General features: G+C 39.1%; 1 protein-coding gene across 1 annotated transcript in view; it reads right to left on the bottom strand.

Moving 5' to 3' along the window:
* LURAP1L (leucine rich adaptor protein 1 like) overlaps positions 1–26,951 on the bottom strand; it is a 53,871-nt gene extending 26,920 nt beyond the window's left edge. Inside the window, exons 1-2 of the mRNA XM_019415511.2 lie at positions 26,792–26,951; positions 25,503–26,697 (exon numbers count right to left, since the gene is read on the bottom strand). Coding sequence (XP_019271056.2) covers positions 25,503–25,811 — 309 coding nt within the window. The 5' untranslated portion in view covers positions 25,812–26,697; positions 26,792–26,951. The remainder of the gene's footprint in view (positions 1–25,502; positions 26,698–26,791) is intronic.
* Between the last annotated feature and the right edge of the window lie 593 nt (positions 26,952–27,544).

The following is a 27,544-nucleotide window of genomic DNA, read 5'->3' as shown; positions in this document are numbered from 1 at the left end:
GGAAACAATGAACAATCTGAAAGGAAATTAAGAAAACAACTTCATTTATAATAGAATCAAGAAGAATAAAATACTTATTAGGAATACACTTAAACAAGGAGGTAAAAGACTTGTATACTGAAAACTACAAAATGTTGAAAAAATTGAAGAAAAAACAAATAAGTGGAAAGACATTGTGTGTTTCTGGATTGCAAGCCTTACTAGTGTTAAAATATCCATAATTTTAAATATAGAAAATCCTAAAGACTCAACTAAAAAGCTGTTAAATCTAGTCAATGAATTCAGAAAATTGTAGGATACAAAATTAACATAAAAAAATCAGTAGCATTTCAATACACTGACAACAAATTTTCTGAAAAAACAGAAATTGATCCCATTTACAATAGCATTAAAATAATAAAATACTTAAGAATATATTTAATAAAGGAGGTGAACAATCACTACACTGAAAACTATAAGACACGGGCAAAAGAAATCAAAGAAGAAACAAATAAACGGAAAGATATCCTGTGTTTATGGAACAAAAGAATTAATAGTTAAAATACCAGTATTACCAAAAGCCATCTATAGATTCATTGCAATCCTTATCAAGATTTCAAGATCATTTTTTTATAGAAATAGAAAAACCACTACTAAAATTTGTATGGAACCACAAAAGACCCCAAAGTGCCAAAGAAATCCCAAGAAAGCAGAACAAAGCAGGAGGTATCACATTTCCTGATTTCAAACTATATAATAAAACTGTAGTAATCCAATAGTGTAGCACTAGCATACAAACAGACAAATAGATCAATGGGACAAAACTGAGGGCCCAGAAATAAATCCAAGCATATAGAGTCAACAAATATTTGACAAGGGAGCCAAGAATACTCATGGAGAAAAGACAGCCTCTTCAGTAAATGGTTCTGGGAAAATTGGATATTCACATGTAAAAGAATTTAACTGGACCTATATCTCTTAAACCACTCATGGAAATTAACTTAAAATGTATTAAAAACTTAAATGTAAGACTTGAAACCATGAAACTCCTAGAAGAAAACAAAGGAACAAAGCTCCTTGACATGGGTCTTGGTAATGATTTCTTGGCTATGACACCTAAAGCACAAGCAATAAAATAAAAAACAGACAGTGGGGCAACCTGAAACTGAAAAGCTTCTGCACAGCAAAACAAGCCATCGATGCTACAGAACGGGAAAAAATATTTGCCAACTGTATTATCTGATAAGGTGTTAATATACCAAAAATAGAAAGTACTCATGCAACTCATTAGGAAATAAAATGACACAATTTAAAAAATGGACAAAGGATCTGAATAGGCATTTTTCCAAAAATGATATATGAAAGTGCAACAGGTACATGAAAAGATGATAAACATCACTAGTCATTACAGAAAGGAAAATTAAAACCACAATGAGATATCACTTCACACCTGTTAGAATGGCCATTATCAAAAAGTCAAGATGTGACAAATGTTGGCTTGGATATGGAGAAAGGGAACCCTTGTGCATTTAAAAAAAATAAATAAGATTTATTCCTTTTTTGAGAAACAGAGAGAGACAGAGCGCCAACAGGGGTGGGGCAGAGAGAGAGGGAGACACAGAATCCAAAGCAGGCTCCAGGCTCGGAGCTGTCAGCACAGAGCCCGACGTAGGGCTCGAACTCACAAACTGTGAGATCATAACCTGAGCAGAAGTCAGACCCTTAACTGACTGAGTCACACACTCAGGCGCCCCAAATCCTTGTGCATTATTGGTGGGAATGCAAATTAATACAGCCACTATGGAAAATAGCATAGAGGATCCTTGAAAAATTAAAAGTAGAACTACCATATGATCCAGCAACTCCAATTTTGTAAACACATCCAAAAATAACGAATATACTAACTCAACGATACCTTACCTTCCGTTCATGGCAGCATTATATACAATAGTCAAGACTTGGAAACAACCTATGTGTCCACTGATGGATGAATGGATTAAGAGGTTGTAGTATATGCATATAAAATAGAACATTATTCAGCCACAAAAAACAAAAAAACAAAAAAAAACAAAAAAACAACAACAACAAAAAAAAAAAACAAGGAAATCCTGCCATTTGCAACACCATGGATGGACCTTGAAGGTATTATGCCAAGTGAAATAAATCAGAGAAATATGAATACTGTATTATCTTCCTTTGTTGTGGAGCCTTAAACAAACAAATAAATAAAACTCCCAAACTCACAGAAAAAGGGATCAGCGTTATGGTTACCAGAGTTGGGAGTGGTAGGAGGGAGAGCTGGAGGAAGGTGGTCAAAAGGTGGTACAAACTTCCAATCACTAGAGGTATAGTTTATAAGCTGATGACCATAGTGAACACTGGTGTATAATATATAGGAAGTTGTCAGCATAAATCCTAAGAGTTATTACAAGAAGAAAGTATTTATCCTTTTTTCTTGCCTCTTTTTTTTTTTATTATATCCCTATCAGAAGATGGATATTAGCTGAACCTACTGTGGTAATCATTTCACAATATATGCGAATCAAATCATCATATCATACCCCTTAAGCTTATACAGTGGTGTACGTCAATGATTTCTCAACAACAAAAATATAAAGTAAAAATAAATAAGTAAATAAATAAATAAATAATCTAAACTAAAAAAAAAATGCCTGTCACATCCAATGATTCTGAAATTCAATTCAATGTACATAAGCAGATCAATGATACTGAATGAACTGGTTTCTAACAAATCTGGTTGTTCAAAAATATTTATATGTTGGATTCTGCTTAGCAAACCTGCACAATACACATTAGTTAAGTCATTTTTATTTTCATCTGTTAAAGACAATGTTATTTTAGTCTAAATATCTAGTGTGTGTTGCATTCAGAATTAAATGTATACATGAAAAACTAGACTGATGAATTCATATATGATGAATTCCATGCAATCCAAAAGTATATACTCTAAAGACAGGCATAAGCATCTCGGATCGTTAGTGCTAAAGATACCATAGTTAATAATCGAGTCAGGTGACCATTCTATCAGATACTCAGGTTGATGAATTTTGCCCCAGATTTATCACTACTTACTGGAAGACACAGGATTGGCAGCTTGATTGTCTGATTTCAGTTCACTGGTATTTCCACAACACTAAAGGACTGAGAATATTACATTATGATCTGATAAGTGTGGTCTTAGCCTTTAATATTACCTTACCGCCCTCTGATGATAGTTGAGCTCTGGATAAAAATGAATCATCTTTAAAAAAAAAAGAAAGAAAGAAAAAAAGAAAGAAAGAATTCTGTAACTTGGATTAAACAGGCACTGACCTGAATAAGCAATAAACTTCCATGAGCAATTCTAACCTATTATATTTGATGTCGTATTTACTTTGATGTAAATGCAATACATGTTTTATAATCAAGGATCTCTCCTCATATTTTCCTGTTAAAGAAATGGAGCTTTAGGGGTATCCAATTACCTAAAAGTTATACACCTATTCAAAAAAGGTAGCTGGGAATAAATATACATTGCTGATTTCTATTTTTATCTTCTTGCATTTGCTTACATCTGAAAATCAGTGCCGCCAGATTAAATGGTTTGCAAATAAGCTGTTCTCTTGTAATAAAAATTAGCATAAACTCAAAGTTAATTCATCATTTCCAGCATTGAAAGACCCAAATGAGGGTGATAAAAGCAGATGCCTGGCATATGGCAACAGATGGGTCACAACACTTAAAAAGAGCTACTGGGAATAGGATGATTCACTCTTCTCAATTCTTATCACATAAGGTAAAAAGGTTGGAGAACGAAACAGTCAAAACAATATAGACCTAATTAGGTCCTAATTTTCTGATAGTTTTTAAGTGCCTATTAAATTACCGGACTTGCAATTTGCTAGTAAGTTTCAGGTCCTTGTACTGTCTATAAAAATCATGTAGAAAATTCCATAATAGAAAGAGTCAAGCAAATACAGTAGGAACCTACAATACCCACCGGCAAAATATGGCTGCTGGTGGCAAGAATTATTGGAGCAGATGGTACATGATGAATTCATCAGGATATGTCCCGACACCCAGTTTCATAATCATACCAGGTTTTTTCCTACTATTTTTGCTCACATGACACCTTATCCTAACATTACACTAAAAATGTCATCTGTGAATCATGTACAAATTTTGTAATTATGCATGATTTTCATCGTAAATTAGAAATAGTAATAATGATGCTTATGATAAAAGTCTGATATTCTTTTATCCATTTGGAGTTGGTTTCATAAATACAATTCACAAACTCTGACAGAAAAAAAAGTGTATTCATGCAGGTTACACTAAACAGATGGATTTTAGTGGATATAGCTGTTTGCCACATAAGTAGGAAAGATGATGTCAAGTCATATTTTCCTCTGAGTGTGAGTTTTCTCAATAAGACTGTGTTTGGATCGATTTGACATCTATTAAGGAAAATACATAGTTCTTACTCAACTAAAATCCCTAAAAATTTCCTGAAATTAACATAAAACTCAAAACCTTATCTTAAATTGTAATACAGGAAAAAAAAAGACAAGGTCACCACAATAAAAGCTTAAACTCACTTAAACTATCATTAGACTTTGAGATTATTCTCTACTAACTAAAATCCTGGTGAATGCAGCTTAAAAAATATAATCTATGTTGTATGTAGGCTCCTCTAAAAGTAGTGGGGGGGGGGGAAAGCCTGTTTTCCTTCCCCACTGTCTATCTCCTCCTTGAGAAATGGAATTTTTGCAATCAGCTGAAACTTGGCGTGGGTCCCTTGGAGCCCTCCGTATGTGCTGCTTTTATAAATTAATCAGGGTGTGATTCCCATTGCCACTCCTCAGTAGTAGCAATGGCAACTTTTTAAGCTGGTTTTGCAATGACCAGAATTCACTGCTCAGGAGGTAGGGTAAAGAACAGGTAGAGGTGGTATATGGAATTCTGGAAAATAAGCATAGTACCCGTCAGTAAAGCCTTCCGGTTGAAAGCAGAAATGGGCAGAGCCCTGGTAGCAGTGCCGTTTCAAGGCAGTGTGGGTTTTTGTTGTTGGCCATGCATGTGCTGTTTTGCTTTTTTTTCTTACCGTGTTTGTAACCCCACATAGAAATTTAAACCCATTGACTTGTTAACTTCCACGGTGACAGCAAAGAATACCAACCATAGCATAAATGACCAGAGCTGGCCTTTGATAAAGCACTAGTTCCAGATACCATGAGAAGTACCCTATAGGTGTTTTTTTGCACCTAATCTTCATAAAAATTCTAAATGGTAAATACTATTATCTTCAAATTGCAATGCAGAGAGGATCTGTAACTTGCCAAGGTTACATGATTAGGAAATGATAGAGCTAGGATTCACACTTCGATCTCTCTGGCCTTGAAGCCCACGTGCTTCCTTTCCCCTCCGCAAGAACTCAAAAACACAGCAGTCATGCACCCCTTTAAAGAAAACAAACTAAGGGCACCTAGGTGGCTCAGTCAGTTAAGCATGGACTCTTGGTTTCGGCTCAGGTCATGATCTCACAGTTTGTGGGTTCGAGCCCCGCCTGGGGCTCGGCACCGAAAAGCATGAAACCTGCTTGGGACTTCTCTCTCCCTCTCTCTCTCTGCTCCTCCCCGACTTGCTCTCTCTGTCTCTCTCTCTCTCTCTCAAAACATAAATAAATGTTTAAAAAAACTAATGAATCTACCCAAATACTTAGTCTGACAAAAGAAAAAGATTTCAAGGGTTGGAAAATCATGTTGCAAAAGGAAAGACACGTATTCCCCCAACTTAGAAATTATTAAGGAAATAACCTGAAATATTATAACATCACAACAAAAGTATAAGAAACAAGCTATCCAGTACTAGGGGAATGTGCATAAAAGGGACTATTTCTCATACAATACAAATTACGTTTAGGAAAATCATACAGGAAAAGGTTTATGATACAATGTCAAGCAAAAAATACCACAAAAAGTAAGATATAAGGTATATATTCTAGCCTCAACAATGCAAAGGAAAAATTACAGAAGAAAAATACTTCAATAAAATAAGACTAAAGTGTTATAATAACAGCCTCAGAGTAACGTAATCATATTTTTGTCTCCCTTCCTTATATTTTATGTACTTTCATTCAAGAGTACTATCATTTAAGAGTACACATTGCATTTTAATCAGAAAAATCTTTAATTACAAAATAATTCAGTCATAAACAGAATTATATAAATAACTAATCATGGATAAATGTCATTTGGATGATTAAAACATTTAATTATTTTATTTAGAAAATGTCACCATACTAATAAAGCCTACTTAAATTTATTGAGGGCATATTTTGTAATCAATAAAATCTGTGTAAATATGGAACTATATGTGATAGGATGAAAACAAACATTTTTGAAATATGCATATCCTGTGCAAGTATAATCCCTCTTTCTTTGTTCCAAAAATATTTTTATCATTTTTTATTTTATTGCAGACTTTCATTCCTAGGCAATCAGTGAACTTTCAGTGAGCTTTCTTGTTTATGAGTATTTCAAAAGTACAACATACTTTAAGGAGCCCATAATATAAAACACATGGAAACTATTTAGTTGTCATGAAGAGGATTGTTAGAAAAACAAAAACAAAACAGAACAAAAAACGATCGTAAGTATACAAAAATATAGCAGCTTTTATGTCTTAAAATAATAACTATAATTGGTCCTATGGCCCATGAAACCATACTCAAATTTCTCAGCCTAGTATTCCCATTAACTGGGATCATTTTACCTTTTCTATCTTCTTTTCATTAACTTTATTAGAGTTATTCATTCACAGTATCCATGAATTTTCAGTACAGTAGCCCCAAATTTGCTCAAGCTATTACCTTTACCTGTTGTTAACCCCTCTCTAATCATGCCTTTGGAGGTCACTTCCTAAGTAGCTTTGTTAATGTATTCTTTGAATCCGGAGCTCTTACACTCTGCTAAATTCTAGAGAGGAAATATCTGGACACGGTTCTACCTATGAAAGAACATATAGTCTAGTGAGGGATATCAATGTAAAAAACATAAAAAATGAAAACAAAATACTATGCCATCAGTGGGACAGAAGGGTAGAAAGTTAGAGCTAAATGGGTATGTCACCCAGGGGTGGGAGAGGAAGAAAGATACAGGCAAAAAGAATACCATGTATGAATGTCAAAAGCCAGTAATAGATACAAGGCACATCTGAGGAACTGAGATGGGGCTGGGTTCGCACATCAGGATGTAAATGGCCCGTTCCTAGGCACAGTATTAAGTGGTTGTAATATAATTTGTTTCTTATAGAAATTAATTTTTTTAAGGTTATGGATCTTTGGGATTAAGCCAGAACTCTCAGTACCATGGAGACGAAATATTGCTGTTTTAGTAGTAACCTCGTGCCTCGTTTACCTGATTAATTGGTCAATAACCTGAAATCCACGTCTTCAACATCATGTGCATTTTTTCTGGAGCTTACACAGGAATGGGATATAGAAGAGTCTTAAAATTATGTGTCATTTTTACTTGATTCCTATGAAAGAAACATTTCTAGAAGCAGAGATGGCGAACACGTCCAGGGTGGATAGTTACATAGTCAAAATGATATGTAGCTGAGAGTTTCCATCTGTCTCTAAGGCCCAACAAGGAGTGAAGATTTGGAAGTACTTATATTTATTCATCATCATTGTTTAATTCGAGCAACAAAGATTTTTGACCGGGGCAAAATTAATTGCATGTGTGTGGTCAAGAGATGGCAAGTAGATTCTTATTGGACTCATTTTCAAGTGTGTGAATCAGTGTGACATTCTTAGCTTGTACTTATTTTATTTGTTCTCAAAAGAGTTAGAACACTTGAGCAGCACCAAATTCTGCTTACAGAAAGGCACTGGGTTATTTTCATGTAGAGAATTAAGTTTTTCAAGTTATTTGATCCTACTGCACAAAATCAAGTCAATGTAAAAAAAAAAAAAAAAAAAAGTAAAAGTGTTTTTCTCCTTAAAGAATTTTGGGTGAAATCCAAATAGAATCAATTTGTCTTAAGACTGAAAGCAAACAAGAACAACCTAACACTTAATGTTATGAAGTTGCTGAACATTCCCAGTAATCATGTCTGGGCTTTTGGAATTAAAGTTTAGCTGGAAATGCATTTCCTCTATTTATAGTGGCTGCTCCACGGTACTCTGGACAACCAGTTTGGAAAGTGGGAAATCTGGCCTTGTCTTTATCTACTATGAATCACTTGGTCTCTGTATCTCCACTTCCAACTCAGCAATGTGAGCATTTGATAGTGCTCCTAGGAGACCCAATTGATGGTTAAGGTTTTGAATAAAACAGTACATAGACTCTAATGATAATCGTTTCAACCCACTTGCTTGTGAATGCCAGTAAGATAAGATGGCTATGCTGTGATTATTTAAAAGGCTCCAACATAGAAAGCAGTATCCATTTATGAGCTCAGCCTTATTATTTATTTACTGACTTCTAATCACCATATTCTGAGCTTATTTTATTTATTAATTAAGTCAAAATGTTTGGGCAGTTCCATTGTGTGCGGGCACTGCCCTTTGGAGCATGTTGGTTTTCCATATGTTTCGTGCCAAGTAAAGATATGGTTCACTAAAACGATTGCTTTGTATCATGACTGGAGGGAACATTGTTGGAAGAAGCTTTTTCACTGTGTTGTTGAAACTGCTCTTTAAAGTCACAGTATGGGGGTGCCTGGGTGGCTCAGTCGGTTGAGCATCCGGCTTCAGCTCAGGTCATGATCTCGCAGTCTGTGAGTTCAAGCCCCACGTTGGGCTCTGTGCTGACAGCTCAAGCCTGGAGCCTGCTTCGGATTCTGTGTCCCCCCTCTCTCTCTGCCCCTCCCCGACTCATGCTCTGTCTCAGAAATAAATAAACATTAAGGTCACAGTATGGATCAGTAGACTACATGACAATCATTAAGATCTTCTCAAAATTCCTGATCTTATCATATAGGAAGCCATGTAAGATTTCAAATTCAACAGAGTAGAAGTAGTCAGTTGCTTCACTAAGTTTCCCATCTTCCATGAAATTAATCTCTTTAAATCCCACTTATAAATGTTAATTATAACATGGTTGGAGGAGGGCAATTAAAAAGTACGGTCATTGCGTAACCAAACAAGTCCGAAAACTGCTTAGCAGGACATACAGGATGTTCATCAGTCTAACTCTCCTCCAAAGTACAGATTAAGTCCCTGGACATCAAATACGTATGCTGATAAAAATCAATTTGATTAACTGACAACCCAAAGAAATCATACCCAAACTGATATCTAAGGAAACAGTTTCATTTTTATATTGAGCACACTGTGTGCAGAATCTAGATTTTATTTCTCCATGGCACTAGATTAACCTTCTAGCAGGATGTACGTTGGTAGACACAGTGGTAATTTATATAATTTCCTAGGCTATTAATGGATGGTGATTGGAAGGAGGGGATTCAGACAGAGTGGGGGAAATTCAACATCCGTTTCTAAGTCCTTAAATTTGTTCCCTATGAAAACAGCATGTAATCTGAATTCATCATCACGAGCCCAATGTCTACCAAAATAAACCTTGTCACACACTGGTTCATTTCCCCCCCCACCCCTGACAAAAACACAAATATAGAGAGGATCATTAATCTCTTAGTTACCCTGACTTTCTTCTCACGTATTTATTCTGGCATTTCCAAACTAATTTTTTAAACTTCCAAGTAAGGAATAATTGGAACCAGGACTACATTACAAAGAAAACACAAAAATAAATTTTAAAAATGAAGTAATAAACTCAAAGCTAAGAGGCAGAATACCAAAGTTAAAATTCTATTTCGTTTCACTGGGGTTGTCTGGGCCATTTCCTGGCAAACCCTGAATATAGCCAGATTAAAGGAAAACAAGTGGGTATTTTCAAGAGTTAACTCAACATATGGATTTTACTGTTAAATATAATCTCCAAAAAGAGTTTGTCTGAGTTTTTAAAACTAAATTTCATATGGGTCATGGTAATAGTATCGCTTGATTCATTACTTCTTTGACCAAGTAACTAGAATATGAGGCAGAAGGCTAGTATAATAGTCATATGTATTGGGTAAATACTATATTCTAGCAAACATTACTATAAACACTGTATTGAACCGTATATAGCAAATGCTATATTCATTGTGTTATTATTGTAGCTTCATAGCTCCAGGACTGAGGACGGTATAGCAAATGCTTTGTAAACAATGGTGTAGAGTGCAAGGTAATGACTCACAGGAGAAATATCTTATTAGACCAAAATGCCCAAATATTATTTTCCTTTTCCTGTGTCCTTTTCCTTCTTTTTCCTTACTTTAAAAAAACAAAAAAAAAAAAAAAACAAAAAAACTGGCTCTCAAATCCTTACTTCCATACAGTTTAAGTTGTAGAAGGTAATAGTGTTTTTACTGTATTCAATATTGAAAACGTATTTACTGCATACCATGTAGAGTCCAAAATCTTCCACTTATTATTTGATATCTTCATCTGAATCAGGAGCTCTGGCTGACAGATGATTTTGTGAGGGCAGAATTTCTAGCATTAAGTCAATAAGAAAGTGAGAAATTGAGGGCATGCTCTTCTAATTGCCCCTACTACCCTTCAGGTAGACCCAATTCTATTATTTAACTGAACGCTAGCCTCAGGCAGCTTTCTGATTGATGCTGAGTGGCCACTTACAGGGCTCTGTTGAAAAAAATTCTTAGGACTTGTCTGAACTCAGCAGTAATGTAAGTCATTAATTATGACCGCAATGTATTCAGGAGGGAGGAAGGATACCACTTAGGTCTTGCTAACTGATCTTGATTTTGAGAAATGGTCACTGAAGTATTTAGAAGTAAAGTAATATCATGTCTGCAACTTTTAAGGTAAGGATGTTTAAGAATATGTGTGTAGAGAGAGAGAGAGAGAGAAGGGAGGGGAAGGGAAGAAGGAAAGGGAGGAAGAGAGTACATGAGAGGACACTGATACCATTCATCACCATCTCACAAAAAATTAAGATATGGGGGGATCTGGGTGAGGGGTATATAGTGATTTTTGTAGCTTTTATGCAAAGTCTACAATTATTTTAAATTATAAAGTTTTGGGGGTACCTGGGTGGCTCAGTTGGTTAAGTGTCCAACTTCTGCTCAGGTCATGATCTGACAGTTCGTGGGCTTGAGCCCCGTGTCCAGCTCCGTGCTGACAGCTCAAAGCCTATAGCCTGTTTTGGATTCTGTGTCTCCTTCTCTCTCTGCTCCTCCCCCACTTGTGCTCTGTCTCTCTCTCTCTCTCTCAAAAATAAATAAACACTTAAAAATAAATAAATAAAATTCAAAGTTCAAAAATAAATGCCTGCCCCATATTTGGAATTCCTCCTGTGGGAGATATAAATAAGAAAGACCAAGATTAAAAGTAGGAAAAGCCCATTATAGCAAGAAGGTAGTCAAACGAATATTTTTGGGGAGAGGATGTTAAAAGTTCACACAGGGACAAAAAAAAAAAAAAAACAAAAAAAAAAAAAAAACAAAAACAGAAGGAAACCCATCCAATTGCTGCTTTAGAGGCAGTACACAAATATTTGGTAGCCATTTTTTTTATCTTTTGATTGTAGTTCCAAATTAAAAACAGAAAAATGGGTTGATTCCTTGAAATTCCTTTCAATTCTAGAATCTTAGAAAAGCACTCAAGAAGCCTAGCCTTCGTCATCCTGTTCATGCAGCTTACCCACCTGGACATGTATACCCATCTAGACAAGTATCGCAAACACCTCAGACATGAGTCACACTGTACTCATCAGTTTTCAAGTCTATACCGAGGGCTGTGTCAGGCACAGTCAGAGACTTCATGCCCTCGTGATTAATGCTACCCATGTACGGATTTAGGCTGCCAAATTAAATGATCATTATTTTCAACCAACACCACAGAAACCAGACCATATGTTAATATACTACGCATGGAATACTAGACTATAATGTTACTAGAATGTTTTCCTTTTCTTTAAAGTTCTTTCTTTTCACTCCGAAACTTCAAAAGCTCACTCCAAGCAGGAAAAGAGGATGACAAAAATCCAAGGTGTGTACATTCTTTGTTTACTTATCAGAGAAGAAAAACAACTCTTTTCAGTTTTAGGTTCAGCTACTACTCCTGGGAATAATGTTTCCTGAGACTGACAATATCTAAGGATAGAGCAGGTCTTGGGACCAAGAGGAAATTTTGCTGTACCACCTCTAAGCAGGCAGAAACGTTCTTTTTCTCTCTTCCTTTCTTTCTCTCTCCCTTCTTTTCTTTCTCCCTCTCACTCTCTCCCTCTCGGTCTCTCTTTCTCTCTTCCCCTCTTCCCCCCCTTCCTCCTTCTCTCCTCCTTCTTTCTCCCTCCTTCCTTCTTTCTCCTTTTCTTTCTTTCTTTCTTTCTTTCTTTCTTTCTTTCTTTCTTTCTTTCTTTCTCCTTTTCTTTCTTTCTTTCTTTTCTTTCTCCTTTTCTTTCTTTCTTTCTTTCTTTCTTTCTTTCTTTCTTTCTTTCTCTCTTTCTTTCTTTCTTTCTTTCTTTCTTTCTTTCTTTCTTTCTTTCCTTTCCTTTCCTTTCCTTTCCTTTCCTTTTCTTTCATCACAACAACAGATTGGAGAAAAGTTATTTTATTCTTTTTTTAACCAAGGACCTACATTCCTTGTGACTGGGTTTGGCTGGTGGGATACAGAGGATGGACTGAGGTTCTATGTTCCAATCAAAAAAGGAAATGTTGCTAATGTGTTCCAAACACAAAAATTAGAAGCAGGCCTAAAGTGTACTTTAATTCACACATTTAACAAATGGGGGTCCCTAAATACTTGTCTGGCCATTAAGGAATACAAGGATTGATTAGTCACAGCCTCTGCTCACATGATTATAGTGAGGAGGGAAAAAGATAATGAGCAATATTATTAACAAAGCTGGAATATACAGCCTAATTTTAGGAAAATGACAAATGAAGTCACGTATACAGAATTTTGTCAAGACTTTCACTCTGTGGAAATCTTTAGCCCCAGAGACTTATAAATATACTTTATTTTTATAAACATACTTAACATTTTTTTTAAATATTTATTTTTGAGAGGGAGGGAGAGAGAGAGAGAGAGAGAGAGAGAGAGAGAGAGACGGAGTGAAAGCGGGAGGAGGGACAGAGAGAGAGGGAGACACAGAATCTAAAGCAGGCTCCGGGCTCTGACGCAGAGCTTGAACTCACAAACCGTGAGTTCATCACCTGAGCCGAAGTCGGATGCTTAACCGACTGAGCCACCCATGTCCCCCTATTTTCATAAACATATTTTATTTTTTATTTTTTATTTTTTTTTAAATTTTTTTTTTTTTCAACGTTTTTTATTTATTTTTGGGACAGAGAGAGACAGAGCATGAACGGGGGAGGGGCAGAGAGAGAGGGAGACACAGAATCGGAAGCAGGCTCCAGGCTCGGAGCCATCAGCCCAGAGCCTGACGCGGGGCTCGAACTCACGGACCGCGAGATCGTGACCTGGCTGAAGTCGGACGCTTAACCGACTGCGCCATCCAGGCGCCCCATCATATTTTAAATAATAACGTGCTTTCACTATGGGAAGATTTTTGTCAATGCACGATATTTAGTCTACCATTAAATCATTAAGTGTTATAGTGTGACCAAAAATCACTGATCCATGTGATTAAATTAAGTTCTACTTGGTGGCTCCTTGTATATTATTTCCTGACAATTTTGTCATCAGATTTAAAAATGGAAGAAGCCTAGAGTATGGTTTCAGATTCTCGCCTGTGGTTCTTGGGAAATCCTAAAAAGGTTTCTGTCTATAATCAATTATTTCTAATCCTTTTCTGCATTCTGGGCAAGAACTAATTTCCTCTCTATGTGAACATCTATCTGAGTGCTAATATATTCTACCCACCTATTTCTGGCAAGAGGCATAACGTTCCCATTAGCTCATATGGAGAGACTGTGGAATGCTTTGCAAGTATTTCTGAGAGTAGCTGTCAATTCCATTACCTTCTTAATGTGGACTTGTCCATGATTTGAATCAGCCACTACGACTAAAATCCTGAGGAGGCAGTTGGTTGTTAATTTACGTTGCTCTACAGAGGGGATGTTCCAGAGTTTGAAGTGGCCAGTTCTCCCTTGGGCACTAATCATTTCAGGTATCATTTCTGTGCAGGGACGCCTAATGCCAAATTTAGCAACTCAGATGTGGTACATGCAAGACAAGAAGTTATTTTATATATTGCCATGTCCCTTCTTCTATGAAATGGAAGAAAAGGAAGAAAGAGAAAGGTGAATAGCAGGAAAAATTCTAGTCTCATCCTTTCCTATAAGCGTCAAAAGAGTTAAGTCATTCATCAAATGTATGTGCCTACTATTTGGCAGGCAGAATCCCAGCTACTTTACATAATATTAAACTCACTAGGTGCTTAAAACCATAGCACTGGTTAAAGGAAGAGCCGTGATTCCTTGAATCAGCTCTACCTTATTCTAGAGCCCATACTCTTTGATTTTTATTTTTTTAAAAACTCTATCTACCTATAATTTTTTTCTTATCAAAATACAATATATACTTGGTGCGGAGAAACTGGATAAAACAAAAGAACTCGGGGCACCTGGGTGGCTCAGTCGGTTAAGCGGCCGACTTCGACTCAGGTCATGATCTCGCAGTCCGTGAGTTCGAGCCCCACGTCGGGCTCTGTGCTGACAGCTCAGAGCCTGGAGCCTGTTTCGGATTCTGTGTCTCCCTCTCTCTGACCCTCCCCCGTTCATGCTCTGTCTCTCTCTGTCTCAAAAATAAATAAACGTTAAAAAAATATATTTAAAACAAAAGAACTCAACAGAGAAACAAAAACAGACACCCATAAACCCACCATTTTATGATACCACGGTTAACACTGGATGGTATTTCATTTCAGCCTTTTACTCTATACATGAATATATCCATAACCACTTTCTCTCTTCCATAAACAATTCTGCAACACAGTTTTAATAGCTACATAAGGTTCTATCACACACACATAAATAACCTACTGTCATTTATCATTCAGATTACTCCAGTTTTTTCAGTCACACAGAATACCAAATATATAAACTAAATTTTTGAACAAATCCATTATTGTTTCCTCGGGGTAAATTTCTATATTTCTCCTAAGTATCACTGGCATCAGAACTGCTATGTCAAGGAGATTCTCTTTTCCGCTTTTTCTTTTAGTACAGCGTCAAGGTTACCTCTCACGGTTTCTTCAGTGCACCCTCCCAGCAGCAGTACAGGACGGCACCCATTTCTCTCCATCCTCAGCAATGCGCTGCACTGCTGTTCTCTTCTCATTTTGCAAGAAAGGCAAGAAAGTCCTTTATTTTAGCCACAGACACACAAACCTATGAGAAACTCACTGACCTTTTGTTGCACTTCGTACCTGAAAATGCTTTCATCTTAAATTATAAATCCACAGCTGGAGGCTCACACGCTGGAAAATTCCTCCCTGTGGTGAATGATCATAGAGGGTGCTTTTGATGAGCAACCGGAAGGGCCGAGTAACAAATATAAATGGACGGAAGTGTCTGGAAATGGAATGGTCGGCCTTGGGAGCCAATGAAGTTCTCATCCCTGAGGTCGTTCAAGCAAAGAATGCATGACGACTGGTTAGGGTGATAGTATGGAATTGGTCTAGATGAACTCGGACATTTCTTCCCACCCTAGGGTTTTATGATGCTCTATTCTACTTCTAGAGATTATCGACTCTGTTTCTTTACCTCATCAACTGCAATCTGTGTATACAAATAGAGTGACTCTTTCTAACTTCTGTCCTTGACAGTAATTTATCCAAAGTGGCCACAATGTAAATTGTGCTTTGAAGCAAAGTGTGTATATGAACATGCGCACATCATATGTTATATATACACACGTCAAATATACGTCATATATGATATAAACCAGAGTATTTGCTATATCTAGAAATCTAGCTGCAACATGAGCTCCAAAGAGTCTCAATTTTAAAATTATACACACATATATCTTTCCAAATAGGTACCTATAATTATAGCTAAAGGTAAAAACAAAAAACAAAAAACTACACGTATGCTTGCATATGTTCAGAAAAATTTTAGGACACACGGAATACTATTCATAGCAGTTATTTCTAGGGAGTGAGAATTGGGAAAAGGGATGCGGGGAACTTATATTTTCCACTTCAGGTCCTATTATACAGTTTGCATGTTTAGTATCATTTTAATAAGTTTTACATTTTATGAAATTAAGAGAAAACCTGGAAACACAGTTAATTTCATACCAATCAAAAGTCAATAGTAGCTATTTATGATTAAAATCTCAGCAAACGAACTATAGGTAGATCTCTGAACTTAACAGCCTTGAAAATTGGACTTCATCAGCATGAGGAGAGACATTTCCTTCTCAACTTTGATCTCATGCTTTGTTTGGTTAACAATAAAACAACAATGATAGAGACAACTTTTGCAAAAGAAAAAAATCAGGGAACCTATTAGAATAATAGCCTATGCCAGCAATCAGTGTTGTAACCGACATAGCTCACTGTTTGGGATGCTGGTGTTACATTTTTGTGAATTTACTCATGGTGGGTATGAATACGAAAACAATTTTATTCTGCCCGTCAAATATATGGAAAGTCAAAGACTTAATTCTAGCTCACTTCAGGTGTCCTAATTTAAATACAGAGGAAAAAAGAGAACATTCCATAATTGTAATTAAGAATAGGTAACGCTAATGATTTTGTAGCTCACACACATTATCTAGCGAATTTGTTAAATTAAAAACTATTCTACAAAAGCAACGCTATGCTGATAGTAGAGGGGTGGGGACATGCCTGTGAATGTGATGGAAGGGAAGTGATTATCCTATGAAAATCTGAAATCAATCATAAGACATCACAGGTCAGGTCGAGAACTCACCCCTAAAGATGGTCCAATGTGGCTATCTCCAGACTGACAGGATTAACAAACATTGTGAATAATAAAATGTATCAGAATTATAGGCTGAGCTGTAATGGCCATGCTGGCAGACCCAATCAAAGAGGGTCCTGTCCTGAAATTGCCAAATGAAGCCCTGGGTCCAGCAGTGCCAGGTCATAATCACATTCCTATTTCACTCATGCCCTGATTCCTTGCTTGCCCAGTCTTCTAGCTTTCCACTGCATAGACCTGCAGAGAGAGGGATTATTAGTCAGTGACATATTATAGTTTTAGTTTTAAACATCACTTGCTTGCAAGAGTCAATTTGAAAGATATGAATCATTACTTTAATTGAGAACTCAAATATTCCGATTATGTCTAATCTCTTGGAATATCACGAACATTCCAATGTCTGACAAAAATCGAAGATGTTTTTGAGCCATGAAGACTGAAGGCACATGAAACCCGTGGGTTGCCCTTCTGCCTTCTCCATGTGGCATGGATCGCTTTATGACTGTTAGCCTTTAGATCCAAATTTTAGAGTTTGTATTTATATCATTATCACCAGGAAAAAACTCAATAAGAAGATTATGTTAACATGGTATGTGAGGGGCACCTGGGTGGCTCCATTGGTTAAGCAACTCTTGATTTAAGCCCTGGTCATGATCTCACGATTTGTGAGATCAAGCCCCAAGTCGGGCTCTATGCTGAGAGCATGGGGCCTGCTTGGGATTCTCTCTCTCCCTCTCTGTCTCTGCCCCTCCCCAACTCATTCTCTCTCTCTCTCTCCCTCTCTCTCTTTCTCTCTCCAAATAGGCATTTTTTTAAAAAAAGCAGTATGTGATTGAAGATGAGTACATTCCAATTGGAAGACTTTGTTATTTCTTAAATCGAAGATTAGTCTAAGTCCGATTTCTAAGAGCAGAATTTACTTTGTAAAAGAACTGTTACAAGTTGGATAATCAGTTATTATGAAAAGTGAAGTAACTACTTTTCTTTCTGATTAGTAATTAATTAGGTTGCTTATAAAAGTGAAGGAATAAGATAAAAATTAACCAGGTAAAAATTTCTTTTTTTTTTTTATTTTTCATTTCTTTCTTTTGAGTGAGAGAGAGCAAGCGCAGAGGGAGGGACAGCGAGAGATGGACAGAGAGAATCACAAACAGGCTCCACTCTGTCAGCACGGAGCCCAATACGGGGCTCGATCTCATAACCGATCGTTAGATCCTGACTTAAGCCAAAATCAAAAGTCAGACACTTAACCTACTAAGTCGTCCAGGTGTCTCCTAGGTAAAAATTCCTTAAGATGTCAGGAATCTGTTTATATTACCTAACATCCCACAGTGCCTACCTCAAAAGTGGGTGAGGAGTGAGAAAGAAATACCATAATACATCAAACCTGTTTAGAATGCTAACTGGCATACCGTAACCCTCCAATAAATGTCAGGTAATATAATAAAAGATTATTATGTAAAATAAGGAAAACAAAATCCAATCCACACACACACCAAATTTATGTAAGCATATATGTACCATTTATATGCTGGCAAAGATACAGAAAAAGACCTGAGAGGATTCACACCAAACTGTCAGCAGATGAGTGATTCCCTTGGGGTGTGGAGTAATAAGGAGGAGGTGTGGTGTCTGGGGGGAAGGTAAAAGGGCACTTTTTTTTTCTTTTTATAATATATTTCTGGAAGTCTTATAATGAGAAAACAGATGTTAACTTCTAAAAAGAAAGCAATAACATTTTTAAAGGAATACCAAAAGATCCATTGGTGGCTATGATGAAATTTCTCTAAAAATGTTCATTGGTAATAAACGGGCATTCTCCATGGTACCTAGACACAGTAGGGTTTGGGAGTGAATTGGATCCAGCCTATAACCAGGCTCACAGAGGTTCTTGTTTGAATGGAAGGCTGGGAAACCACTTAGTGACTTAGTGAAATGATTTCACCTCCCCCCATCCCAGCCCCAGAAACAATAGTTTTCCTCTCTGTAAAAGGAACATAATAATAGCTATGTATGAAAATCTAGCTCAATGTTTATTCCCCTTTAAAAAAACGAACTGGGGCGCTTGGGTGGTTGAGTCAGTAAAGCGTCCCACTTTGGCTCAGGTCATGATCTTGCAGACTGAGTTCGAGCTCTGCGTTGGGTTCTGTGCTGACAGCTCAGAGCCTGGAGCCTGCTTCAGATTCTGTGTCTCTCTCTCTCTCTGCCTCTCTCTCTCTCTCTCTCTCTCTAAGAATAAATAAAAAACATTAAAAAATGAATTATTCAGGTTTTATTTTTAAGTCTTAGACTGAGGTGTTTGAAATGTATGTTTGAAAACATAACCTTGTTTCTTGTGAAATCTATCAATACAATTTACATTGGGCTCCATCTGGATCAGTGCGGTTCAGCCACCCAACGTGGGAAGTCCCAGCACAGTGCTGTGCAAACTGGTACCACCACAGAAACATAGGATCACAGAGCTCCTGTCAGAAGAACGGCAATCCGAAGGTGCTGCTCAAATGGACACAAGATGGTGTCACAATTCCCGGTTTTCTGGTTCTTTCTAGTGGGTTACCTAAGATCCAACCTCATCCTGAACAGAATCTCTCAGAGAACCAAAATGCGACCAGTTGGAAGCGTTTAAAAGTGTAGGTCATGAACACTGTTGAGTTCCACTCCTGAGCTCTGGTCTTGAACTGGTCCAGAGAATCCTTCCCTAGCAGCATTTGTGGAGTGGGAGGAGGTATTTATGAAGATATTGGTGACAGGAAGGGTACAGTTGCTGGGAACCAGGTGACTTTTGGATGTGTTCATCCAAACCTTGGAGCCAAGTCATCCAAGTCTGACACAGGGATGGTCTATGGATGTTACTCGTGAGAGGGAGCCCACAGTAAATAAACACAGAGTTTAACATGTTTAAAGTTTTAAAAATCTGGAAGAGTATATCATCTCGGGTGTCACCATGGGCATCAAGATATTCCGAAGCATGAGAAGTAACAGCACAATCATGGTTTAAAGCTCAGATTCTGACCTTGACCTAGCTCGTCTCTTTACTGTGTCTTGAGCATTGACAATTATCTGCAACGCTTTACCTACAACGTAGATATGAAAATTATATTTAGTTAAGATTATTATAAGGTTTCACTGGGATGATACATATAAAATGCATGGTGCTTTGCCCATTAGAAAGCTTTTGTTGTTAACGAACCAAATACTAGTCTCTGTTCTCAGACTTCCTAGGCTAACCCCAAAATTAGGTTCTTACAGCTCCTTAGCCTAGGCTACCCACACACTGCAGAGGGCTTAGTTCACAGCACGTGCTTCATAAATGTTGAGTCTGAAATCAAAATCGACATTTCAGTCGGACTGAAGCTAGGGAAAGGCCTCACGTATTTCTTTTTCACTTCTATATAGAAATATAGTGTCTCCTTGGAACAGTGACGCAGAAGGTGCTGTGATAGTCAAGCAGAGGAGATGCTTAAACTTTAATCAGTCCCCAAACCACACTGCCCATCTGCAGCTACTTGTAGAAGATCAACAGGACAGCCGTGTCATTGACATACTACCTCTTACTGCCATCGTCCTTACTGATTTGAATGCCTATGTAATTGTTGATTTTCTTGTATTAGTTCATTGAATTCTTACAATGCCTACATAGAGATTTTTTTTTCCCTATGTTAACAAGAAAGCGGAATCCTTGAGTGGTTATATAACTTTCTCAATGCCACGCACAAAGCCAAAAGCAGAAAGAGAGCCACTGAGGGCTAGACAGGCCTTCTGTCTGGGAAGATGGGCTAAGAGTCTCCAGAGGGAGAGGGTACAGGGCCTTGGCAGCCGGCTGGGCTCTCCTGGTTTGTATCTCGACTTGCTCTAGACTTGGCCAGAATCCCAGCTTGTCTAGGTCCAAACCCATGAAGATTCCACCAAACCAGAAGCCTACCACTTGAGTAGTGAAGAATAACCTCTAAAGAAAAATAAAAGGAACATCCTTCAAAGAAAAAAAAAAAACAAAAAAAAACACCACAAGAATGTAACAAGTACTCAGGGACTCCAGAGACTCCAGCCATAAATCCCCATTTCAGAAGCAGTATTTAAAAAACCAGAAATCAGGCGCCTGGGTGGCTCAGCCGGTTAAGCATCTGAGTTCGACTCAGGTCACGATCTCATGTTTCGTGAGATCAAGCCCTGAATCTGCCTCTGTGCTGACAGCTCAGAGCCTGGAGCCTGCTTCTGCTTCTGTGTCTCCCTCTCTCTCTCTCTCTCTCTCTCTCTGCCCCTCCCCCGCTCAGACTCTGTCTCTCAAAAATAAGTAAACATTAAAAAAAAAATGTGACAAATTCTTTTAATTGTGACTTATTAACTACAAAATGGAAAGCTAAATATATGGGTTTTGTGCTGTCATGGAAATGAACATAATCTGTCTTAAAAAAAAAATCTCACGATATTTGTGGTCTCTCACAGTATCAGGGCAGTATGGTTGTGCAACTTGAGTGCAATGGAAAGGAATTCTCTTTGGTCAGAAAGTGTTCTTCAAGTATGTGCCAGTAATTCAACATACATTCCCAGGTACAGGGCGGGGCTCCATCAGGTTTTGGAAATGTCACTGTTTTCAAGGTAGGTATAAATTCTCTAAATTGTGTCTATGTGTTTCTAGCAGAATGACACGAGTGCCTTTGTGTTCACTTCTGTCAATTTTCGAGCCACTGTGTAAGGAAACATGTTTCAACAAGATTTGTTTGTCAGGTTTAGGTAAGTATAATGACACTCCATGTGCATAATCGCAGAAGAAGCCACTGTTAGGAATCAGATTTCCTCATCTCCTTGATGTCTTTGTCCCTAATATTAAGCCCCTTACTTCGTATCATTATCAGCAATTTCAATTCCTTGCCCGGGGCGCAGTCAGAAATCTCCTCACTTTCCCTGATAGCCTGATCTCTGCTATGGCATCGGGCACCTGCTGACCTGGTAGTTTGCAATCTTTCTCTGGCCAAATGATACTCCCATTTTATCTTTTCCACTAACTTGTGACGTCATCCAGGAAGGAGCCTTCCACTGTACAGATTCTCAATTACATACATAAGGGGTTTTGCTTAAACTTTTGTCTAACTTTAAAAAATAGCTAAGTGATAAAATAGGAAAAATATTGTTGAAACTGTGAAGTTATGAAAGATGACTAAATTATAGAACAAGTGATCTATAGATCAACATGTATGGAACAAGAAATCTCCTAGCCTACTCTGAAGCATATCCTAAGCAACTGCGAAGTTAATTTAATGAATTTTTTTTTCGAGAGAATATAACTGTTTATTACAAAGTCAGCAAGCCATTGAACGGGGGGTGGAGGGAATTAGAAACGATCCATGAGAGAAAGTATCAAAAACCAAATATAAGTCTACCACTCTTAAAATCTTTGACATTTTGATTTATGTTCTGCTAATAATCATGTATGCATTTGTCTGAGTATACGTGTGTTTGTGTCTAGTCCTGGGTATTGCGTCGAAACTTTATTAAAGCAAGATTTGAGGAACTTGGTGGGGTACTAGAAAGGATCGGTAACTAGCTTGAGATTGTTTATTCTATTTGCTGCATTACACAGCTGTGATGTGAACAAACCCCAAAAATATAGAAATTAGAACATAGTATTTCCATAGCAGTTTTCATGATGGCATTGTATCATGTGAAGATTAGCAGTCATCTTGACATAACCCAGAACTGACTGGAACCAGAATGTGGCAACATAGGTTTTGACAGAGATTATTGACATATATTGGAAAAACACTTTTTCTTTCTCTGAAAACAAATACATAAACATTAAAAAAAATAAATAAAACGCTCTGAACAGAAAAGTAGTAAACACATACTGGGCAGACTTTGTACAAGAGGCCTGACATCTCTTTCCAATCTCGTTAGAAATTTCCGAGGTATATCTCTGTGTTTGTTTATTGTATTGTTAAATTTCCTGATCTCTAAATTCAACATAAAAATACTTCACATACTGGGAAAATCTGTCTCAAATAAGAGAGAAGGAAATGATCCATGAAAGCATAAAAGGAGGTGAGAGAAGCTACATAAACTCATGTGTATGTAAAGAACTTTGTGTTCAGACTACCTCCCTTCAAGTCTATGCTATATTGTGTCAATGGTATACACAACCATCTAACAGGAAAAGAAGGGAGGCTTAACTCCTGGAAGTCTCTAGAAAGGTTTGTGCATGGCTCAGGTGTTTCTTAGGGAGAGAGTTCCAAGGGCAGGCCCAAAGCCTGGTAATTCCAGACAATCCAGAAGAACAATGTGTGAACTAAAAGTAATAAACATGAAATGTGGGGTCATGCTTAATACCAAGGAGGTTAACTCAGTGCACATAGTATAGGGCAGAAAAGCACATAAGAAATCACAATTAAGAAGTCATATTCCACTCTATCCCTAACTTCTCCACATGGGGATGTGGGGAGGAGACAGGCAGAACAGCAGAACACCTGCTCAGTGTTTATAACAAACCTGCCAAGTTGACACAAAAAACAAATCTGTTGCTTCCCAGATATGCTGAAGCTGGGGTTTTTACCACCCAAAAGAGTTATGTAAAATGGGGGAAAAGGGTCTCACTGGCAGGGGAATATACCTGTCCCAATCTTTTCTCTAAACTCCCAAGGCTAATGTTATTTTCTTTGTGGAGCACAAATTTGAACACAAAACATCTGTCTGGCGTGAATTCTGTGGATCCTGATGTTAAACATAGAAAATATAACAAACAGTCAAGGTAGCAATCTGCTGCTGATAGCATTGTGGTTTCTGTTTGCTTTTTAAAAATGTATTTATTAATACACCCTGATCATACACAGCAAGTTCTGGTTTGGGGAAAACACAGTCTTACTGCACTTATGGTATTTTCATTAAGAACAACAGATAAGTCTAGAAAGTGTCCTTGGTTGAGAATAACCAGATCCCCGCCCCCCCTGGAGTTCTTCAACACACTTGGCTTAATTTACTACAAATAATAAATGGCAAATGAGTGCAAGAGATTTGAGAGCCCTAAGTAGACAAGCTCTTGTATTTTCAGCACCCATTTACCCACAGTAAATGCTTAGTACTTTTTGAAGAAGTAAGATATATAACCTGTGTGTTAGACAGTGAAACATGAACAGAATAATAATTTGCAATATACATGATGCATGAATATATATGCCATACATGGATAGGTGTGTGTTTGTGTGTGTGTGTGTGTGTGTGTGTGTGTGTGTGTGATTTGCTTTCAACATCTGAACACTCCAAGTAGGAAGAAAATAGAACATAAAACTACATAAAACTACAGTTATTAGGTAGACCAACTTTAAAGATCTTAAGATAGGTTTTTAGAGTGTATATCCTAGGACCTTTATGTAGAGAACACGGTGAAAATTCTGAACACAGGACATGATCTCTGAAGACTGGCTTTTTACCCTTGTATATTCGCCAAGATTACTTTATGCTGTGGAATTTATTACCTCTTGAGTGTTCCAAATGCAGAAAGAGAGGAACCAGGGGAAACACCTCTGGTTACTTTTTAATGCAAGGCCCTAGGAGACAGGATCCTTTAGGTGGAAAATCCTTGCCATCCTCCTGGTTGACTGCGACCACTGTGGCAACTTCCCTCCGCTCCAAGCTGGTAGAAAATGCTGTTGCTTTGTCATTTTCTTCAAACGATTTAGGAAGGAATTATTTCCTCCAACCAGTTCACTGGATAAATAAACTGAGGTTCACAGAGGCCAAGTGTCTGGCCCCAGAGCTCAGGGCCACTAAAGTTTGCCCGTTTAAGAACATCCAGAATGACAAGTATTTTCAGACCCTGTACTAGTCTCATTGTCTTACTCTTAAGGTAATGTTTGCAAGCATCACAGAAAACAATTGCAGCTTGAGGACTGGGGTGGGGGTAGGGGGAGAGGGTAGGAAGTGGTCGTTAGCAAATCCCTGGGCCTGGGGATCACCTGCTCCCTAGGATCAAAACAGTGAAACAAGCTATTCCTAAGGACATCAAGGACGAGTGGGCCATTGTTTTCAAAGCCAGCTGTGGAGAATCAGCTGAACGGTGGCCTTGGAACAGCTGCGGCTGCCGCACCACTGGGCGGGGGCGGTAGTGGGTGCAAGAGTGAGCCAGGAAGGAGCGCCGGTGGAGACCCTGCCTCGCCACCTCTCGGCAAACCAGGAAGTCCTTTTTGCTGTGGGTGCAAAGGATGGAGCCACCTTTCGAACCGACAGTCTGAACGGCACGCAGCAGCCCCCAGACTGGCTTAGTAACTGCAAACCCTCGGCGGGCAGGGTGCGCGGGAGGCCGCGGACCGGCAGCTACACGGTCAGGGTCTGCAGCACGGAGTCGGCGCTATCACAGAGTACACAGAGCAAAGCAGGCTCTGCCGTCTTAGCAAACCCTGGCCGAGCAAAGTCCGGGGTAAACAAGTCTCCAGACGCGCGCCCCCCGCGCGCTCCTCTGCCCCCCGGATTGCCCACGCGCCCTGCCCTCAGCTCTGCAGCGTCCGCCGCCCTCTCCCCGCGCCCCCCTCCTCCGATCGCCCCACCTTCCGGCGGGGCCCTCATTCCCACAGCTGGCGCGCCGCACTCACCATCTCTCGCCTGAGGAAGTGCAGCTTGGTTTCCAGCCTCTCCAGGGCGCTGCAGTGGCTACGACGTGGGGAGCCAGAGGTTGGAGAGGACGAGGAGGACGACGACAGGGAGGGGGGGAGGCTGCAGCTGCTGCTGCTGCTGCTACTGCAGCCGCCGCCGCCGCCGCCGCCGCTCCCCCCGCAGGGGTCCCTGTCCCTTTCCAGGGGAACCGGCTCCTCCCCACGGAGCGAGCGCACTAGGCTCTCGGGTACTTTGCGCCCTAGCTTCAGCTCGATGTCTCTGAGGTCTGGCAGCGGGCCGTCTTCCATGACTTTTCAAGAACGAGGATAATGGTAATGAAACGCAGCGGAGGAGAGGCGGCCGCGGCTTCCGAGGCTGCGGCGAAATGAACCGACCCCTCCCGGCGCCCGGGTCTCTATCCTCGGCGGCGGATGGAGTGCACCGTCCGCTCCATAACCGCTTGCGCTGTTACCAACCCTGAAATCCGCACAGGACGAGGCGGGTCGCAGCCGCAGTTTCCCGGGTGCTGTGGCTCCCCCGACACTTACTAAGATTTTAGAGATCGCTTCATCCTCTTCCCTTTTGGCCACCCCACTGCAAAGTTGAGTCAATTGATATTGCAGAGAGGAGAAAATCCGAGTATTATAAGCCCAAAGAAGTGAGAGGGAAAACGAAGTCTGGTTGTTGGCGTTATGGGGGGAAAATTCACATTATAAAACTGTCCGTTCACATCTCTGCCTCATTCACTGATTGCCCATCTGGTACCACGCGACACAAAGTAAGATGTGGCCATACTCCGGGGTCGTTTCATTTTCCAGCCATATGTCTCCAAGCTTTCGGGATATCCTGGATTGGCAGAAATAATCCCTGGTCAGTGAAAGAGGAGGTCGGTCGTGTGCATGGCCGCGTGAAAGAGGTGGTTAGCTTAGCGGGAGTTTAACGGCTTTCTCCTTGCAGCAGAAATTCCCTTCTTCTCATTTAGGCAGTTTGGTCCCAGTCATTGTGTTCTTCTGAGCCTTGGAAACTTTAAACTCCGCTGGCAGGTGGACCAAACCACGGCCAACCCTTGTACCGTATATCCCAGGCAAGAAGAGCAATAGAAATGTTCCCAGCCCTGCTGTTAGTAGGAGTTTCAGCGAACTGCTTTAGGTCGAAGTACCTCATAGGGGTGTTAGGTCGCCTGGTAGCCAGAACCTTTAAAACAGTTAACAGAAGTCGGAGGGAGAAGAATGAGTTGAAATGGACCGTCCTTCCCCGCCCCCGATCTTCCCACACAGCAAAAGTCTACCTTTAGAAAGAAGCCTTTTCTACTTGTACGCTAGTAAAAAGTGAAACTGTTTCACCATAAGTTCAGTGAGAATGCCCGGCCAAAGTGAATTACCTTACCAAATGTTACAGTATTTCACTGCCGGAAGTGAAGACTTACGTAGCCAGAATAATTTAGACGAGTGCGGAGGTAGGGGTGGATTTTAAAAGGCTGAAGTTGCTGAGACACTTTTAATCGGGGAGAAAAAAAGTACTGAACAGAGCTAGTGAAACGTTGTGTTTGATAATTTAGCTATATTTTTCAACTACTCAGAAGATACCCAAAGCTTATAATCTATATATAAGAAACTACCCAGTAAATTGCCATGGGCTACGTGGATTATAGGTTGGACTCAATATCGAGTTTGTGTGAATGATCTTCAATTAGAGGATACTCTTTCCAATTCAGTAGGCTGATTTGGGGGTTCCTTTGGAATATTTGAAAATATGGGCTCCTCTATTTGGGGGGACAAGTAATTACTTGTGTTCTTGGTCCTTCGTGGGCTCCATTCCCAAACATCGCTCGGGTTTTATACTTGGCACGTAGGCAGATCCCATCTCAGAGTTTGTTCTCTTGTAGAGCCTCATCTAGGAGTGATAAGGATAGACAACACAGGCCTTCAGAATGAAATATTTCACGCCAGGGAGAAAATCGCTAAAGTTCTCTTATCAGCATGCCAGAAATTGGTGTGTTAGTTCTCACTCTTAAAAATGAATGAAGAAAACAGTTGTAAAT

Source organism: Panthera pardus, unplaced genomic scaffold, assembly GCF_024362965.1.
Source record: "Panthera pardus isolate Hobbes unplaced genomic scaffold, ASM2436296v1 HiC_scaffold_20, whole genome shotgun sequence".
Classification (NCBI taxonomy): domain Eukaryota; kingdom Metazoa; phylum Chordata; class Mammalia; order Carnivora; family Felidae; genus Panthera; species Panthera pardus.
This window is presented reverse-complemented; position numbering and strand designations above follow the sequence as displayed.